Here is a 21,731-nt window from a genome sequence, read left to right on the forward strand (position 1 = left end):
AATAAACAATAAATAAATAAATATTAATTTGTTGAAATAACACACACACACACACACACACACTGTCTACAATTGCACATTTACACTCTTTACAAAATTGAGTATTTGAGCTATTTTTCATTAACAGACGAGAATTACCTGACCTATCCAGTAGATGGCAGCTTTGTAACATAATTAAGATAATATTATTTCCCCCTCATAATTTTATAGGGTAGATTGGGATAAATCGCATTCTACAAATGGCTTTAAGAAGCTACCTATTTTTACGTAGCCTACCTATGATTGTTTTGTATACCATATAGCGTAAGTACAAAACAACAAATTCTGCCAAACATCTTGTAGGCTAATTACAAAATACGATATCCATTAAAGTAAAACCCAGATAAAAAACATGAATGAACATTAGGCTAAGATCTATCTATCTATCTATCTCTGTCTATCTGTCTGTCTGTCTGTCTGTCTAACTCGTATGCTGACTAATATGTTGAGGATGTTTCCTCTCTAGTCTCTAATATATGGCAGTCCTATGATGCAGACACGTAAAAGACTGCGTGCGAGTGTGTGTGTGTGTGTGTGTGTGTACACGGTCACGGGGAATCCGTGGGAGCGCAAACTCCGCCCACGCTATGAACATCTCCAGCGGCGGGTGCGTGGGGGGGTTTGCCTCGCGCTAGAAGCTCGGGCTGCGATGAACACAGCACTACAAAACTGCTCTTGACCATGTAACAGCACTGCAGTTCACGGGATATTCACGTGCGAAGGCTGCGGCAGGTAGGACAACAGTTTATATCCTGGTGTGTTTCATGTATGCGGGTTGAGGGAATAAACGCAGCTTTAAGGTGAGATGGACGCAGGAACTTCAATGCTCCCATTCTGTCTCATGTTTAACAGGCTATATCTTCTTCATATATCGGTTACATCATCTTAAAACATTTTAAACCCCGCAAAAGTCATAATCAGAAGATATCCCATGACAAACAAGCCGGTTTTAACGCTGTTGTGGCATTAGCTACATATAATGTCGTCTCACCAGGTGTTTGAACAGGTGCAATGCACCACAGCGTTTTTGTAATTGTTTTTCGAGGCAGCCTGAAGTCGGTTTCAAATTTGTGTAGGATATTTTTTTTGTTAAAGTTCAAAAGTGCCACTACAATCTAATCGGTTGTGTTCATTGTACGCTGAACATCACATCACATATCTGTCACATATTAAATTAGGCTAGTTGTCCTACTTTTTACTACAGTGAAAATGAATTGGGGTGTTTATTTTTGAAAGTGAATTTCTGTAGATGCATGCCTTATAAGTCCTAGGGACAAAATATCTTAATGTGTTCCATTGTGGCTCTAATGTGTCCATTTGACTATTTAAAAAAATATATGATTGTATTTATATTTACGTAAGATATAATTTACAAAATGAAATACATAATTTAGTTTTGAAGTAGTTGTTTGAAGCCAATATACAAAACCAATGCTAGATCAAGCAGTTAAGCAATTTATGCATTAGAGAAATCAACTTGCCAACCTTTCCTCTATATTTCCTATAGCCTATATGAGAGAGAGAGAGGTAGGATATAACCTTGTACAGTGACGATTTCTGTGAGGTGATCTATAAGATGCTCTTCCACACGATTACAGCTTTAAGCACGTGCCAGTGCACTGTGTTTATCCTTTAGTATGATACCAAGCGGAAAGCTGTCCAGGGCTATTATGACGTCATGAATGTCAAACTGGCCCACTAGTCAAACTGATTTGCTGTTCCTGAGGCCTTTTATCTTGATTATGCCTCACTCGGGTATAAATAGCTAAAGCTTCTGAAAACAGAAGTGATTTACTGTATGTTGTTGCTCATAGTACACAAAAGGCGACATACCACACCTTAAACCATTACCTTCCCGGCATGTGACAAGAGGCTAACACGCTTAGAGGCATTTTATCCATCACTGCTTTTGTCACCTCCGTAAGTAATTAGGGCTCAAATCTGCGTGTATAACTTGCACTCTTCCACTCGTGTGAGTGGGCACTTAGTTCAATACACCAGCAGGAAGTCTGTTCTGGTTCTCAGTGTGATTACCACTGTAACAGCATTAATAAAAGACAGATAATACTTACCGGGCAACAACACACAGTAGGCTACTAGGGCCTGGGGAACATTGTATTGCGAGAGAGAGAGAGAGAGAGGAGCATTTTGCTAAATAAATGCACTATATTACATATTCATTATATTTTCACTCTTATATAATTTTAAAATTATTATAACGTTTTTATTATAAAAACTTCCTTATATTAATTGTATACATAAGTTGTTAATTGTATGTACCACCTGACAAGGGTTCCCTGACCTGAATAGATTACAGCATTAGTTGAGAATAATTTTTTTCCTTTTCCATGTAGCTGATATTTATCAAAATATTGAATTGAGATTCAAGTCGAATTGCAAGTTTATGAATCAAATCATGAAATTTGTGTCAACCCAGCCCTACTAAAAAACACAGTACCAGTCATTCATTGTGTAACATGTTGTTGGTTAAACTTAATGAAATTGTTCAGTTACCAAATGTTTTGACAATCACAATACACATCTTGTGATAAAAGTTTTTTTATTTTTTATTTTTTTAAACACCCCCATCTCCCCTAAAAATCCATAATTCTCACTCTAAAGATGCCTATGGAAGAGACATGTCTTCAGTTGTGATGTCTCAACAGATCGGGTGGAGGTTGGCAGCTCATTCCACCAGAGAGGAGTAGAGAGTGTTAATATAGTCTAGAAGAAACAATGAAGATATTAAAGAATTTGCAGTTGTGAAAATTTGCATTTCTGTTTCTCTTTGGAAGTCCTTTCACAGATGGCTCTTGCAACAAATTTCAACCATCATAAAAAAACTAGACTTAACAAAGTTGGCTGGTTTGTGTATTTGAGGCACAATTTCACCCTTACAAAATCACTGTACGATCATAATATATGTAAAAGAGTGACATGCATACGGGTCACACAGAAAATGTATTATTATCTTCACTAAAAGATAGAAATATTAACATAATTAGCTATATAGACAGGGACGTTAGTGACAGCAGGTTCATAAAAACTAAGTAAAATTCATAAAAAAAGACTGAAAGCAAACTCATTAAATTTTTAAGGCCTTTTTCTAATTTTAATGTGCACTGGTCTTGAAAAAAGAGAATGTGGGTTGACTTTGCAGATAGAAGGACCAAAATCTGTCATGTTCAGACAGTATACCTCAATATAATGTGCTCTCATGATTGACTGAGATGTACTGCACATATTCTACTGAAGGACCTTAACACTAACAATTGACTATCCATAACTGACATTTTGTATTGATTTGTGTGTATGTGTGTTTAAAGAAGAGGCATGCATTAAAGATTCAACGGGGCACAGCTGGAGAGAAGGACATCATTATATTTCATTGCATGTCATTAGTCCAGGGTATACTTCATATGCAATCTGAAAGTGTGTGGAGGGCTGAAAACAACATTTCCTTTACATCTACTACTTACATGCACAAGTTTGTGAACCACCATATATGGTGAGTTTGTCTGGTGATAAACAGAAGTTGTTCCCCTTTGTGTTCTTTACATAAAGCTCTTTGAGTAAAAAATCTGTAAAATAATGTAATTTCTGCCATTAAATTACAATAAACATGTGCATTGGCATTATGCTTACCTTTAGCCACCCTGCTCTCTAGATTTTGATATTGCCATTGGCTACTGAAAATCGGTTGTCCACTACCATACTTACCCAAGTCTCAAATTTGTCTTGCTAATCTGCATTTCATAAATCTGCGTCTCTTTTTTATTATGCTAATGCAGCCTCCCTGTAAGGCATAAAACATGCATGAAATGAATCTCCATTAAGCCAGGTGTTGTTGGTGAATGTGTCTCCATCATTAGAGGAGTAATTACTGTGAGCTGAGAGATGGACTGGCAGCTTGTTGACTTGTTCTTTTGAGATTTATGCACTAAACTATTTCCCATGGTTCTTGCAATATGTTGTAATCTTTCATGCTGCTTTCAGTTCATGTCAGGATGATCATATTTACACATGAACAGCACCACGGTGTCTTAATTACCAGTGGAAAATCTGGATTGTGAGGCATGTCACAATTAAAACATTGCTCAATATTGACTTCACTGTTTATTTTGCATGCATTCTGCGTACTGTTGATGCATAATACAAATAAGGCTTGTGCAACTGCATTTCAGCATGAGAAAGCTAAAATACACTGATAAATAACCAATTACACACCTAATGCGCATCCATTGCGCTTCATTATGTTGCACTAGGGCTGAAAAGCTTCCTGTCTTTTGTCAGTAACTAAAGAGATAAAGAAATATGAAATCTTATGCTTTTGTCCCCACCGTAATCTTTTGAACTCATCACATCATAATAATGACTTCCGAGCAGTAAATACGAATTTCCCAGGAGAATTAGAAGGCAGCATTAATTCCTGTCTGGTGTCTTCATGTGCACTAGAGCCTGAGGTTCATTAAAAGTGACATTATTGTTGTGTCTTAACTCTTTTCCCCTGCCAGCGTTTTCGAAAAAAGTTGCCAGCCAGCGCCACTCCAACATTTTTGATCATTTTCACAAAAGTTTCATGGCCCCAATGAATTATTGTTGTATGAATAGGCTATCTGAACATGCAATATATCAAAAGAAAGATCAGACCCTCTTCATAAAAATAAAAAAACATACATTTCATAAAAAAAATTTAATCAAAATTTGAATGTGGGTAATTTTCATGATTTATATGCTGTTTAATGTTAATGATTGCGTTATTTTACATATGCATCTGCTTACATATGCTATCGCTGGTTTCTGCTTCTTCTTCACCTGTGAATAATTGTATGGAAGCTTGTTTCCTTGCAACTTTTTTTCTCACAATTGCGTGATATAAAGTCGCAATTGCGTGTTATAGTCAGAATTGTGAGATAGAAACTCGCAATTGCGAGAAATAAACTACAAGTTACAATTGCGAGTTTATATCTCGTAATTCTGACTTTATAACACGCAATTGTGAGTTTATATATCGCAATACTTACTTTATATCTCGCCATTGTGAGATAAAAAGTCGTAATTATCTTCTTTTTTTTTTAAGTATTCTGTGGCGGAAACGACCTTTCTATTAGACATTCTCTGGTATTGATCAGAAGATTCAGTACTAGGCTATTTCAGAAGATGTGTCATCATAGCGCCGCCTACCGTATAACAGTGAAAACACGGAAAGTCCAGTCACACAGGTTTGGAATTTTTAAAGAAATGAATTATTGTATTCAGAAATTGATCAAAAGTGACAATAGACTTTTACATTGTTACAAAAATCTATTTCAAATAAATTCTGTTCTTTTGAATATTCTATTCATCAAAGAATCCTGAAAAAAAATCCATCACAATTTTCACAAAATATTAAGTAGCACAACTGTTTTAACATAAAAAGAAATGTTTCTAGTGCACCAAATCAGCATATAATAATTATTTTTAGGGATCATGTTACACTGAAGGCTGGAATTATGGCTTCTGAAAATTCAGCTTTGTCGCCACAGAATTAAAATTTAAACAAAAATAAAAACATTTATTTAAAATTTATTTTAAATTGTAATAAATACAGCCTTGGAGAGCATGTCTGAGACTTCTTTGTAAAACATTAAGAATATTACTGACCCTAAACGTTTGAACGCTTGTGTTTATTGCTTAACAACGACGTAAGAGAACTGTGTGTTGCTGTGTTTATACAGGGCTGTGTGTACACTAATGTGTGTGCTTAGGGTGGGATTTAGGGAGATACCACACCTTTTGTAACCCTGCAGTTTTTATTGAAGCATCTCAGCAGTACACCTTGCTCAGGAGTGTATAATGAGCACTCCAACATTCAGACTCAAACGCATATAACAACTGCCTGACGATGACGGCAGTAAGACTCAGAAGAGCTTTTTTTATTTTATTAGTAGTGCTGCTAGATATTGCTGGCACATGCTGTCCTTTACCTCAGCAGAGGTACTGAAGTTAAATTTTTAATCTGCATGTATTTGTGTGTCCCCGTAAACAGTTCTTGCTTGAGAAATTTTAATTAATTTTGCTCCATGTCTTCCTGTTGAGTCAGACACTTAATCGAACGACACACAAATGCACAAACATACACAGATGGAATTGTCTAAAGCAATTTTTGGCTGCGACATTACAAATAATGTCACCTGTTTGTACGTATGTGGTTGTGTCACCAATGGCAGACGCTTTTCTAAGTGTAAATGATGGTGTGAAAAACAGCTTTTGAAGGTTCTGATTATGTAGGCTGGCCTGTTAGACATGGTGTATCAGATTCTGTCAGACAGACAACACAGAAGAAAGCAAGTTGTACACACACACACACACACACAGACACACACTGGTGTACTGGTGTCCTACCCATTTGCCATTCACTATTAATTTCAAACAAACCTACAACAAAAATTAGGTAACATACACACATGCAGTAAATGCTACATAGTTCATGCAAACAGACGAGTTGGATATGACCCATAAATCAGTTCTCCAAACAGGAAATGAATAAGTCCTCCACAGATCCAGGCCAGTAAAATGCTTCAGTCTTGATGGGGCTTCCAGTAAAGACAACTGAACATGATTAAAATGATTAAAAAGCCGCTTTCTAAGAATGATTTTTTTTTTATATATAAATAAAAGAAAAATTTCCACGTCCTTTGGAGAAAGAGCCAAAAGATATGTTAGAAAAAACGACTGTCTTACAAAAAAACAAAACATGAATATGATATTATAATGTTATTATAATAATCATTACAATATTATAATATACATTATTAATAGTAGTATTAATATTAGTTCAGCTAAAAATTAAAATAAATGAATAATTATAAAATTCATATACATTCTATAATGGTTTGTGAATATCACAACTTTAATGATTAACTTTTACCAAAAATGTAAGGCACAATTTAGACAATTTTATGGCATGATGTTCCCTCTATTGTATTTTAGTGGATTCCAGATAAAAAGAAAATTGACTGACAAGGATGTAGGATTTCATTATTGAATTAACTTTTCGTTCTCATCCATTTCAAGCCCTATTATCGTGTGGAAAGTGCCAGCTATTAATGCAGAGGTTGTAGGTTCAGTCCCAAGTATGCATGATGTACAGTGATTACAGCCCTGTTCTATTACTCTTGTGCTCTTCCAGCAAGCCACTTCACCTCAGATTGCCGCTGGCAGACTGCCACTGCAATTAGTGTATTGTCGCTTTAGATAAAAACCTAAATGGTGACTTGTAGCTGTAGCTGTAGCTGTATCGGATTGGCTGGGCTCTCATACTGACATCTGGACTGTCAGTCTATTAACAAAGCAGATAGATAAAAAGTGCTTGATTTTGTCTCTAAATTATTGTTATATATAAGGATATGCATGTATAATCCATATGTATGTAATGTGCTCTATTATATTTTATAAGATACTGTTTTGTGTTTAATGTTTGTAATGAGAGGCATAATCATTATAGTTATAAAGTGGTCATGTCAGACATTTTTAGCAATTTTCCCTCTTGTGAGCCAAGGTGGATGTTTTTTTTTTTTGCTTTGAAAAGAGTAATAATAGGTTTTTCATTATGATTTTCTACCCTCTCTTTCTTTGACCTTTGCAGGCAGACTGATGGAAACACAGAATCTTTTTTTCTTTTTTTTTTCAACTTACTATTATTTTCAATAGAAGTTTTTTTATGTACTGGGCGCATCTTTTTTATTTCTGAACGTAACTATGTTTTGTATTATATTAAACTAAATTTTTTTTTAAAGATCATGAACAGTTAACTAGGTCAGAAGACATGAATCATGATTTAGCATGTATATTGTATTACACATAAAATACCCAGATTGATCACTGATCTTATTTATATGGATGTTATTCTTGCAGGCATTCAGCAGGTGAAAGGGTTAATGCACTGACCAATAGGATCACAAGACCTGCCACAATTGCTGAGAGATTAATGTTATCGTCTGAAGGAGCGGGCAGATGACCTTTGTGTCGACATGTAGATGTGCCAAAGCAATCCTTCATTAAATCATAAGGATTCAAGCTGCATTCATGAAGCTTAATTTTTATTGGTTTGTGGCCAGTTTTATTGGCTGAGTTTTCCTTGAGCTCTGTGAGCAGTTCTTTAAATGGTCATGGCGAAGACAGCCGGGTCCCTTAATCTGTCCTTCCTTCTGGAGCACGAAAAGCAGACGATCCTCAGTGTTCTCCAGAAAGACGAGAAGGTCAGGAAACGAGAGGAGAAACGCATCAGGTAGAGTCTTCCACCTGCACATCATCACAAGCAGACATTTTCTTTCTTTCTTCTGCAAAAGTAGTTAGCTATTCTATAAACTTGCTAACTACACTGAAGCTACTTAAAATAGGTATACAACTATCCAATTAGATCATCATTTTTAATTATATTGCAGCACGACAAAAGCAAATAGAACTCATTATAATCAGTGATGCTGTCTACAGTGACAGTTTCCCGACAGTAACTGATGCCCCATTCTATTTCAAACGCATAATAATAAACTAAATGTTCTGCTTAAAAAATACTTAAAATGTAGCGACTCAAATCTGTGGAAAATTCAGCTTCTTTTTGGAATAGATGAACCGTGTTATAAGAAACAGACCTACTGTAGTTAATGTATAGGGTTGCTTGCTACGTTTAGTTACTCCCCCAACAGTGATGCCATTTGTGCCTCTACAGGAAGCTGAAAAATGAACTTCTGGAACTGAGGCGAGCCGGGCGGCGCAGTTCAGCTGATCAGCGTGAGTGTGCCGTATGTCTGCGTGCGCTGGGTCTCATCCTGCAGAGGGGTAATGTGTGTACCAACTGTCATCGGCGCATCTGCAACTTCTGCACTGCTACGCCTCCAGGCAGCAACTGCAAATGCACTGTGTGTGCAAAGTCTGCGTGAGTCACACAGAATATCCATACACACACTGAAAAGATGAAAGACACCATGAAATGCATTTTTTGGCTTTTAATCCATGTTCTGCACCAACTTATTTCAATAGGAAATGTGTCAACGCAGTATGGAAAATTGCAGTTCATAGGCTCTTTAATAGGTGAACCAATTAAGCTATGCTTGTCACTTCTATAATTGTGGCTTACACAGTGTTGTCTGTGTGTGACTTGCTGTCATAGGGAACTGAAGGTGGTTACAGGAGAATGGTTTCTGGAAGAGAGATCCAAGAGGTTTCAACATGTCGGTGTACCCATCACTGATGTAGTCAAACAGTCAATCCTCAGCAGTCCTCCAGGTGAGATCAACTCAGAGTTTGTGTCAACACAAACATCCATCAAACAATGCCTGGAAATATTGCCATACATTTTACACAATGCCCTGACATAATGGAAGGTTTTCCTCTCCAGGCTCTTTTTAATGATTTGAATACTAGAATAGTTACATGTTTCAGTGTAAACAAAATAAATATATTATCAATGTTTGTTCATGTTCAGGTGAACAGCAGCATTGACAAAAAAGTACAAGTCTCATCAGGTTTTGTGTTAATTAATAGTGATGCACCTCAAATTTCAGCATCCAAAAACATTCACAAAATTGGTTGCAGCCAGAATAGTTTTGAAGGGCCGAAACCAGTGACCGTGTCAGCATCTATTACATGCACACAGTGTGGATAAGCAACATCGGGTGAACATGTCAGTGTGGACGCACTTCACCGTGACCAAAAAGGATGCTAAAGAAGCAATATGCAAATTTGTTCAGCTGACATATTGTTGCCAAAGAACTTTACTACTGGTTTAATTTATCATCTGAGAACACTATACCCTGAGCAGAATACCGTGTTCAAATACCCAAATTTAATTTCCTAAACTTTATTGGTCACTATTGAATAATACACAGATGGTCAAAAGACTGTGTATTTAGCTTAACGGCTTTGATTCGATTCGATATTATGAACATTTGTTTTTGTTTATGGAGATGGAGGCTCTTCTCCCAGACCATCAGAGAGGGAGAGATCATCCACACCACAGTACGAGAGATCGCCTACGTCCCAATTCCAGATAAGGACAGGGAAGAACAGGAAAGGGTGAGGGGCATCATTTACAGTCCACTGAGCTTGACTTTGCTATGCTTGGAATCACTTACTTTGATACAATTGCTGCAGTTAATAGTAATTATGCAGTGCAGCGTATGCTTTTTTTCTTTATGTGTGGAAAAACAGGAAGACCTACTACAGTTGCTTAAATGTAACACTGTATGCAACAATGCAATGCTCGACCATTAGCAATGTGACAAATGAACCAGGAGTAATATCATCAGTGGTTTAAACATTAATTAAACATGCATTGTAATGAGGTCATGTGACAACAATGTAGTATATCGCTGTTTGAAATGATTGCATATTGCATACTGTTTCACATATTATTTAAAAAAATGATAATAATAGGCAGTATATACTTTAGTGCAATAAGCTAGCATTTCATTCTACTCAAGCCTGTGTCTTCTCAATAAGACTGTCAGTGTTTCGTTCTCATTAAGTGTCTGTGTTTTAGGAAGAGAGCGGTTGCAGTGGAGCCATCAGGGTTACCAGCGGTACCCAATAACATGAGAGCACAAATGGTCAAAACACCAACCCAGACAGAGGCAAGAAACAGGGTAACACACGAAAACACTATTGCATTCCTATATACAGACTTGTGTGCATGACAAGAAAGCAGTGTTTACTGTCTGTGCGTGTCCGTGTGTTTGTTCAGCCGGATGGAGCAGAGAGCGTGTGTAGTATACAAAGCAGTGACAGCACTTCTGAAAAGATGGCGGATGGGCGGAGACAAAAAGATTCCAGCACACCCTCTATCGCCATATCCAGAGCCTCCCTCTCATCAGGTATCACCATGGCAACAACTTGACATATATACTATTGCTGCCAGTGACACCAGTAACAACATTTGCATGCGAAACTGTCCTTATATCAGTTCACTCTAATATAAAAAATTGACTTAGACCACACTGAAAATCTAATTTAAACATGGAAATGAACAGTTACAACATGTAAAACAGAAATATATGTAGAAGAAATGGAAATACTGTCATGATGTAAACAAACAATAATCAGTGTCTTTGAATTTGTAAACCAATACTTACCTCAAAAACAGAATGTCTACCTCTTTTTCTAATGTTTTTTTTTTTCTTCATTGATATACTATGTAAAACATTTTCTATGTAGAACTAAAACAAATCTATGTAGAAATATTCAAGATTCTGCACTATTTCTAGGACACTAATTAAAATAAGCATTTTTAGACCAGTGGTAATTTTAGGCAAATGTTTTTTATGAAGCGGTGAATTAAAATATTATAAAATATATTGATATTTTTTCCTTTACTTGCTTTAGCTTATGTTTGTTTAGTCTTATTTTAATCATTTTAAGTAATCTTAGAGGGCTCAACCCTGGTTGAGAACAAGAGTTTTAGGCCATTGTTGTACAGACTGTCAGATGTTCTTGCTTCCATTAAAGCACAAGATGCTTTTTGGATCTTTCTCAAATCATGCTGGAGAACATGATCATCGGGGTTTACACAAACATGCCAAATACTAAAACATTCGGAAATTTGTGTTAGTGTTTCAGTTCAACCTTTTGCTTAAATTATGGGAATGATGTAATTTGTAATGAAAAAAGTAAATATCATATTACCATTTTCACTTGTGATCTTAGGCTCGATCTATGTCCTTAGAAGTATTAGATAATATAAAATAGTCAGAACATCAAATTTTCTGTTCTTCACAGATCGCAGTCGCTCTGAGGTGGACCTCAGTAATCCTGGTGAGGGGTTCAGTGAAGATCCTCTGATTAGTCGATGCCGCTCAGTTCCAGGACTGAACGATGGGGTAGATTTCAGCCACAGTCTCTTAAACCACTTCTCACTAGCAATCTTGTTCATTTTTTTTTTTTTCTGTGTGCAGGATATGAGATAGATTTCCGGATAGGGAGTTAAAATGATAAGAGACAGTCTTCTGTAATGTGATTTTTATGATATCATATCACTGAGTGAAGTGATTGCATAAAGAAAAGCAGTGCTGTTTCAGTGTGATATTCGCTGAAGGCAGTGTTTGTGCTCTAGGACTCGGATGAGGACATTGATGCGGTGTTATCAGCACACTATAAAACCAACCGGAGCGTCTGCAGTGCGCAATCAATGGTATAATGATTTACACAGACACACGCACACAAAAAACAACATAATCACAGGTGCTTTGCTGCAGTGTGTGTTTGCTGGCTTTGTGCAAATGTCTGACTGAAACAAAATATATTTGTTCCTTTTTCTGTGTTTTGCATGCGTGTACTGTATGTTTAGACTTATATTTGTGTGCCTTATAGAAGGGGAACCAGAAACCTATTGCTTTTACCCTCTTTTTTCGGATATTAAGTATACCCTATAAAACTCGTTCCAGCTATTCTTTTGAATATAAATATATATCCTTGTAAATATTAGCATTTCCTCCTCCTGGCAAAATATCCAGTTACATGAGATCACTTAATTTGTTGACTCACCTGGTATGCATTTTTTTTATCGCACAATCTAGCATTGATAAAACTCGCAATAACTACTGAAAGTGCATCATTGTCATAGTTCCCGGTTCTTGGCCACACATACAGACGCAGGTGGTGCATTAAGACACAACAAAGAGAAATAATTCAGGCAAACATGAAGACAAGTGGCCTCTTTCAAAACAGCTGACATAACTCATAGCTCACACGCAGTCTCTAATAGCTAGATGAGTCAGATGTGTTTCCTCTTCATTTAGCACTCTTCACAAGAAAAGAGAAAAAAACTAGCGAAACTGTTTTCACCGAATTAAAGTTGCCATTATTTACACACCCTTATATCATTTAAAATCTAAATTATGTTCTTCTGTGGAAAACAAAAGATGTTTTGAAGAATGTTCATGCTACTCTTTGATATACAGTGAAAGTGAATGACAAAAAGCACCATTAAAGTGGTCAATTCAATTTGTGTGACAAAGTCAGAGTATAAAATATTCCAAAGAGTAGACCGAAATGATACAATATTTATTACTTGTTTCAAATCTTTCTGCCATAGCTCTTAAATCGTATTAGTCTTCATGTAAATTCATATGCCCTGTCCTACATTTTACATAAAATGTTTGGCTTCAAAAAACCTATACTATTTTTATTGGGTTTTTCTGTCATTTTTGGAGCCCAAAAGCCCCAGTTCCCATTCAATGTCATTATATGGAAAAGAGTAGCGATGCACTGAATAAGTTTTATAACAAAACTAAACCGAAATTAAATTTTTAATTCAGTCCGAAACCAAAACCAAATTGTATGTATGGGTAATTTCATTTTGTTCATTGAATTTGGTATGCTGTTTAGGGATTTATGTTCTCAGGTGATAAATTAGACGTAGTCGTAGTAAAGTTCTCAATATTTTAGTCACCTAATTCGGCTACTGAGAAATACTAATTAAATGGTGTTTTTTGGTCAATGGTTTCGTCCCCTCAAAACTACTACCGCCAATACCAAAAATTCAGCTGAATATTTTTATTTTTTTTGCTGAATTACTAGAAAATAAAATCTCTTTTTATGGAAGAAAGACGTACGAATGGGTTTGCAATGACATCAGGGTTAGTAAATAGGACACAATGTACATTTTTAGGTGAACTGTCACTTTAAACAGTTAATAATCAATAATCAAATGTGAACAAGTTCCTCTAGCAATCTGTGTTCTGTCACATTATATAGGTTTTCTTATTCTACTTCTCTGCTCTCTGTTTTTTTTCCTGGCTTGCCTTCATACTGTCATTCTTCTCTGCTCTCTGTCTTTCTCCTGTCTTATTCTAGTCTTCCACACCTGCCTCGGAGAGAAAGTGGGGTTTCCTTAATGTACCTGACTCAGATGCTGACACTGTGAGTGTTCAGTGTGTGTGTTCGAGTACAGATGTGTGTCTGTTTGTCTGTTGCTGTGTTCGCTTCAGTTTCTCTCTCTTGCCTTTCTGTATTACACATACATTCACACATACATTTAAGCACAAGCTTGTGAAAGATGCACAGTCAAAGACTCTCCCTATATTTTCTCCAGACCAGCATTAACAGTATGATGAGCGTGTACAGTGAGACGGGGGACTATGGCAACGTGCGGGTTTCCGGGGAGATCCTGCTCAACATCTCTTACAGCTATAAAACAGGGGCACTCAACGTGCTCGTCCGCGAGTGCCGCTGCCTAGCAACCGGGGATGAGAGGAGACAGCGCACGGATGCGTAAGGCCACACACACAGAGAGAGAGAGAGAGAGAGAGACCGCTATACACTTCACTTTGAGCCCTGGCAGAGCATCCCTGCACTGCATGTATTTGGGGTGTCCATATATTAACATTAGATTTACATTTTTACTGTATTTAAAGGGATAGTTCCATGTGATAATGTTAAATGTAAATTCTATAATTATTTACATTAGTATTGTTGTTTATACACTTTACAATTAGCTATTATTTCTATATTTTGTTTTCATTTTAGTTTGTTTTAATAGTTGTTTGTGCTTTTGTAATTTTTAAGTCTTTCATCATATTTATTTTATTTGAACTTTTATTTCAATTATCGGAAACAATTGTTAATAGCTGATTTTCAGTAATTTAATGATTTAATTTTTAGTCAATGGCATGGCTTTAGAAAATGTGTATGGATGCAAGGACTATTTTTTTGTCATTTTTAGAGCTCGAAAGACTTTTCTTTTTTCATTTCCAAAAAGAATTTTGTATTTCATTTTTTTTTTTTTTTTTTTTGTATTTCATTTAATACAGTCATTTTCAGTTTTGATTTAGCTGATATTTTCCTGAAAATGTTCTGAAATATTTGCTGAAATATTAATAATTAAATACAGTATGTGTTGAAAGGTACAGAAATCTATCTCTGTCCAGTATCCACATATATTCTCATAAATTGTATATTATCATCAAATTATTATTTGTTGTCTAAGTAAGATATCAATTTAATACTGATGCGTCAGAGACTGATATTGTACAGAAGCAACAAATTTGGTATTGTGTGTGTGTGTGTGTGTGTGTGTGTGTTTACAGCTATATTAAAACATATCTCCTGCCAGACAAGTCCCGTCAAAGCAAGCGGAAAACCAGCATCAAAAGCAACACCACTAACCCAGTCTTCAACGAAAACCTGAGAGTAAGAGAGGGTTCAATCCTGCCTTACAGGGTTTTCTATTGAGATTGATGAGATATCGTAAATGAGGTATTGATTTAAAGGCTCTTATCTGTCTGTCCCTTTGAGTAGTATGTAGTCAGTCACTCTCAGCTGGAGACGCGCACACTGCAGGTTTCTGTGTGGCATCATGATCGTTTTGGACACAACAACTTCCTGGGGGAGACGGAGCTGACCTTTGACTCCTGGGAGTTTGACACGCAGATAGAGGAATGGTTCTCTCTACAGCCTAGGGTGAGCTGAACACACACACACACACACACAAACAGAAACAGCGAGAGATAAAAAGAAATTTGTTGACATGGATTAGTGTGATACTGAAATGTGTGTGTGTGTGTGTGTGTGTGTGTGTGTGTGTGTGTGTGTGTGTCTGTGTCAGAATGAGTCTTATGTGGACTCAGTGATGCACTATAAAGGGGAACTTACAGTGGTTTTGAAGTACATTCCTGCAGAGAGAAATGTCTCCCTGCCTCTGGATCAAGTGCAAGGTATGACTTAGAAATAATTTCTATTTAATTTCTTTCACCTTTTCATTGTTGATAAAATCTATGACCTACAGTTGTGGCAAAAAGTGGGGATATTTTTTTTAATTAACCTAAAGTTCGATTAAACCATAAAAAAATATTAAATTATATTTTAAATATGAGGGAGGAACAAAACACTAAACTTGGTTAAGGTATTTTTCTGACAAAAATTATTTGGCTAAAAAAAACTACAGCTAGAGGTTTTATTTTACTGTGCAAAATAAAGTTTGTTGGCCTTCTCTGGTTTTTGCATGTGTTCATAATTTCTTTGTATGACAGCCTGGCCAAAAATTATGTCCGCAAAATTTGCCATGTTTCATTGCGTTTTCACAAATAAAGCAAATGACTCCAAGCACAACTACGAGCACAAAATCTTTAACAAAATTTTAATAGTATTTGAATAAAAGGGGATGATGTCAAGTTTCCTTGGCTGAACATCACTTATGAATTTAATATTAATGTGGCAATAATTTTTTTATGGATTGATCTTGAATTATGATGTTGCCTCGAAGCCATAAACAGCCTACAGTTAGGTTACAATTAAGTATATTACTAAGTGGAAGAATTATTTATTGTGATTATTAGTAGTATTATATTTAATTATTTTTAATATCTAATATTATATATCATATCGCTTTGATGCCTGTAAAACACTGTGTCATATTTTAAATACTATAAAAAGTAAATGATAATGATATCATATCATATAATAAAATGATAAAAGGACATATTTGTTTAAAGTTACATTTATGCATAATGTAAATTTACAAACATTTTGTGTTTTAAAAACTAGGTACTTTTCATGCTAGGTAAATTTTGTGATAGGTACATTAATCTAACATATCTAATAGTTTACACAGCAAAAAAAATAAAAAACTCTATTGCAGATGTTTTAAATAAGAAATGTTCAATAGAGGAATATGCAATGGTGGTTAATACAAAGTGATACTTTGGATGGTATACCCAAAAAATAAAAATTCTGTCATTTGCTCATCCTCAAGTTGATCCAAACCTGTATGAATTTTATATGGAATATTTTGAAGAATGTCGGTAATCAAACAGTGGATGGGACCCTATTGATTTCCATAGTTTTTAGTATATAGTATTTTTGCCATAATATGAAAGTCAATGAGATCCATCACCTGATACAGGTTTGGAGCAACTTGAGGGTGAATAAATAAAGAATTTTCCTTTAAATATTAAACTAAAACCACCAGTAGGTATCTGTAAGTCACTGTCTTAATGCTTGAGCCATCGGGTCATTCATTCATTCAGTTACAAAGCAAGTGACTGTATCTATGAATGAAACATTGACTTTCAGGATTCGTTTAAAGCCTCAGATTCATTCACGAAACAGTTGCAGTTCTGCTGTGGCTTTCGTTGGAACTATTATTTCGTTGCAAAAAAGAGCAATCAATAATGTGTTTAAAATGAACATCACTTAATATTACCATTTTGTTTTGAACTTGGAAAAGTTGCATTCTTGCTCATATAATATTTATAATGATAATATTCAACATTAAAAGCAAGACCTCACACAGGGTATGGTTTTGTTTTGAAGAGAGTTTGTGTCTTAAAAGGATCTCTATGCACTCTCTGTCTATATTTGTTCTTCATGCTAGTAAGTGCTAAATTCCTACATTTACAAAGGTACAATGCCGAGAATGACAGTAATGTAGCTCGATTTGCTAAGGCAGCAGACTCAGCAGCACACAACCCTCTCATGCACAGTGCTTGTGTGGGATGCAGTCAGGTAATTTGATTGGATGTCATGTATATGACCTTTTACGGCATTTTGCCTGTTAGAAATACATGCTCGGTTTTAATGTAAGTTTTAAGGTGGGGTAGAATTAAATTAAACAGCAAAAACTCAGCATTTTGTTCGTATAGATGTGTCGCCCCAGTTTAGGAACTACTGGTCTAATGATTTAAACATTGTTACGGGACACTATTTAATGTGCCATCAACAAAGCTTGTATTTGAGCTCCTAGAAGCTCCTTGTGTATAATACTGGAGTGTGTAATCAAGCTCTCTTCTGTTTGTCAGTGAAAAGAGGATTTCTGAAGGGAAAGAAGAAGACCATCACACTTCCTAAAGGAGGAATGGTGGAGCTGCTGGTTAAAGAGGCAAAAAACCTAACGGCTGTTAAAGGAGGGTCCTCTGACCCATTCGTCAAAGGGTGAGCTGAATTCCTCTGATTTCATTCATGTATATCTCGCAAACTCACACTCCTGGTTTTCTGCTTGTGTATCAGATACCTACTGCCTGATGACAAGAAAAGCACAAAGCACAAGACCGAGGTGGTGAAGCGTACTGTAAACCCACGCTGGAATCACACCTTCACATACTGCGGCCTGAAGCACAGTGATCTGGACAGCGTGTGTCTGGAGCTGACAGTGTGGGACAGGGAACCGCTTGCCAGCAACGTCTTCCTGGGTGGTGTGCGGCTCGGGGGAGGGACAGGTCAGTCTTTCTTTAGCTTAGCCTTTTTCAGTTCAATCTCTATTTTTGGATCAAAAATCCACAAGATCTGCATACATGCTAAATTCAGCGTTTTACGCAAACAATGGGTATATTATAATATTTTGAATTCGTAATTTTGAACAATAACAACACTTGAAAGTCAATCACAAAATAGTCAAGTTCTGTCAGGAATAAGAGCCAAACTTTTCAAAGCACAACCTGAAAAATAGTTTTTCGTTCACTAATGGAAGTCCCACACAGAATTTCCCACATATTAGTAGGACAGATTTGTTCAGATTTGATATTGTGCGTTACTGTGCAATGTTCTCCAACTCAAATTAAGATAATCATTCAGTCCCACATGTTCTTGAATATAATTTCCACTGTAATGTTCTTTCTAATCGTCTCTTAAATCCATCATCAATGATGCATGAAGCATTAGTTTCTGCAACACATTTTGTATTCATGCTAAACTAATTTGCTGTTACAAATATGTTTTATTAATATCTTCACTCATTCTTTGATGATTGTGTTAAAGGGTCCTTTTACAGTGTTTATAATTACAAATATTACTCAAAGTTTCTTGCACTAAAATCAGTTTACATGACTAATTTCCACCCTCTCTAGCCCTTTTGATATTTTTTCTACTATACCTTTAAGACTCTTATAAATAAAGGACCCCTATTAGGATTGGCTAACCTCTTCACATGTAAAATGAAAGGACTATCACACCCCTATTAAATTGCTGACAAAGTAAATGTGGACAGTGAGAGATTTATGTGCTGATAGTTCAAACATAACCATGACATGTTCCTGACACTGAAGACTGGAGTAATGATGCTGAAAATTCAGCTTTAGCTTCACAGAAATACATTTATTTTTTAAATATATTGCAATATACAAAATATTTCACAATAAATTACTTTTTTCTACTGTATTTTTGGTGAAATAAATGCAGGCTTTGGTGAGCATACGAGACTCATTTTCAAACACACAAAAAAAACATATCATCTAGTGTAAATTCATTCATTTTGATTTTGACGAGATATTTTGTTTTATAAAATGTTTCAAAATAGCCTAATGACAAACCATTGTTGCAATTTTAATTTCACTGTGATATACTAAATGGGCTTTTTGGTGTGAATTGCTTACAAAATGGTTGAACCCTAACAGCCAAAAAAAAGTATATTTTGCATAAGTATATTTTATTTCTTTAAACAACCTTTGAAATGATTCCACTGTGGGTGTCTGAGAGTTGAGCAGTACAGCTAAGATCTCTGTGTTTAGATCTTACATACAGAGCAATCAAATGACCTGCTTGTGTCCTGCAGGTCTGAGTTATGGGAAAGAAGTAGATTGGAACGATTCCTGCGGCGAGGAGCAGCGGCTATGGCAACGCATGATTGACAACCCTGAAGTCCCACAAGAGTGCACACTGATGCTGCGATCCAGCATGGCCAAGAGGAAGACATAGAGAGAAGAGGAGGGACCGTTTCCCTGGCAATACGCATCAAATCTGATCACCTCTAGACACTTTAAAGTGCTCTTTATGTTCTTTGGCAGTACTCACACTACCCAGATTCTCATTCTCACGTGCATATGCTCCCTAAATTCTCAAAACACATCTGTGGCATACACATATGGGCCTTTAAGGTCCCATTTACACCTGGTATTAACATGTCTCAGTTATGACCACATGGAATTGGATTTCAATCATTATCATATATCATCTATATATCATATATAGATATAGATATATCATATATCACTTATATCAGTGCGGTACTTGATGTTGATAAAGCACACGGGAAGAGCAAAAAAATGGTACACAGTCTCTCCCAAATAAATGTAAATATTTAATATAAGCTTTTTTATTTTTTTATTTACGCATTCACATTAGTTGAGTACCTGTATTAAGCAATCCTCGGAATAGTGTGCTTCAAATTTTGTTGATATCAGGCTTACTGAAGAAAGAATATTACGTGGTACTTAAATGTATATTTAAATTGTTTTAATATATAAGGTTACACTTTATTTTAAGGTGTCCTCATTACAATCACACACATTGGTCATAACTGAATAGCACATGAGTACTATTTAAAAAGAGCATAGTGAGCATTATCAACAATCAAAGGTCACAGTTGTCCAGAAAGAACAAAGCACAAAGCACTTCCTCCACACACACACACACACACACACACACAAACAAAGATCTTTTTTTTTTTAATCCAATTTGCACAAATACCACCTGCCCATAACACTTGTACAAATGGCAGACTAACTGAGAACAATGTACTGTAGTTTCATAGCTAGTTTTTCCACAGTTAGAATGTGAAAATAGGTGCGTGGCATAAAAAAGATTATCTGGCAACAATGTGGTTCATTACCTTTAACTAGATTAATTTACAGTTCCTCGAAGAAAATCCAGTGTTTTTGGTAAAATGATAGTTGTAACCCCAAATGTAAAGTAGATCAAGTATATTGCATTTCTATTAAAACATCTTTAAGCCTGTTTTCTAAAGACTAGTCACAATTCAGCATGCAAATATTACAATGACATGATTGTTGTCAGGTAGACCCCCCCCCACCACTACCACTGTTCTATCACACAGAAAGCCTCACCTCAAAGGAGAAAGTAGTTTAGCGTTGAAGAAAGCACACACTGCACAAATGCATGATGTTTACCAGAACTGAAAATACAAATAAAACCTAAGAATAAAATTATCTATAAAAATGTAAGTGGTTTAAGGTTCTATTTGGATATAAAAAGAAAAAAGAGGGATTGAAATTGTCACACACACAAAAAAAAACCCACATACATATGCACACATATTATATTGTATAAGCACAATGCGTACAGCCCCTATATTGAGTTTTGAGGTTAGTGTAATCGTTAATTCCCCAGTTGATTCATTTGAGCCGTCATGTCACTGTGAGGTCTCCATGAATAATGTGTGCACCCCCTTTTACACCTAATACTCTTGTTAGAATCAGTCAAGTGAAATAGACCTTATATCACACCGTATAATAAATTGAGGGATTTTGTGGCATGTGTAAGGCTTTATCAGTGTCGATGTTTGACATCCAAGTGTTCCCATGTCTGATATTGTCTAAAGCTGTTTGATTCACAGCATGTTCAGTGTATGTGTGCTGTTTCCACTCTCTCATCAGGTAGACAGTGTTTAGGACTGTTCTGAACTGTACTTTATCATCTTCAGAAAGAGAATAAACTATTATTTAACCACTCTTGCTGCTTCATTTCTCCTTTTTCCACATCTTAATTATTATTCTCAACCATTCTCTCTCTCTCTCTCTAAATACATACATAGCTGTATTGATATATTATCTGAAAGAAGTTTTCTGCTCACCAAGGCTGTATTTATTTGATCAAACATTCAGTAAAAACAGTAACATTGTGAGTTATTGCAATATAATATATTTTAAAATGTAATTTATTCCTGTGATGGCAAAGCTGCCATTACTCCAGTCTTCAGTGTCACATGA

The 21,731-nt window shown here is 35.9% G+C and overlaps 1 protein-coding gene across 2 annotated transcripts; it reads left to right on the plus strand.

Annotated features, from left to right (window-relative positions):
- Positions 1-557: 557 nt before the first annotated feature.
- On the plus strand, positions 558-20,976 carry sytl5 (synaptotagmin-like 5). Of its 2 annotated transcripts, none has more exons than XM_084420263.1 (16): positions 558-771; positions 7,936-8,308; positions 8,750-8,956; positions 9,191-9,306; positions 9,987-10,095; positions 10,562-10,664; positions 10,763-10,892; positions 11,794-11,894; positions 12,128-12,205; positions 14,108-14,286; positions 15,102-15,204; positions 15,313-15,474; positions 15,620-15,728; positions 17,811-17,943; positions 18,019-18,227; positions 19,559-20,976. In XM_084420263.1, the coding sequence occupies exons 2-16, from the start codon at positions 8,184-8,186 to the stop codon at positions 19,699-19,701; spliced, it is 2,007 nt and encodes a 668-aa protein (XP_084276389.1). In that variant the 5' UTR covers positions 558-771; positions 7,936-8,183; the 3' UTR covers positions 19,702-20,976. The 2 variants fall into 2 exon arrangements, with proteins under 2 accessions (XP_084276389.1, XP_084276388.1); XM_084420262.1 differs by lacking the exon at positions 558-771 and adding an exon at positions 13,870-13,935 and having other exon boundaries at positions 8,040-8,308.
- Positions 20,977-21,731: the final 755 nt, after the last annotated feature.

The sequence above is a fragment of the Rutilus rutilus genome (assembly GCF_951802725.1).
Source record: "Rutilus rutilus genome assembly, chromosome: 10".
NCBI lineage: Eukaryota > Metazoa > Chordata > Actinopteri > Cypriniformes > Leuciscidae > Rutilus > Rutilus rutilus.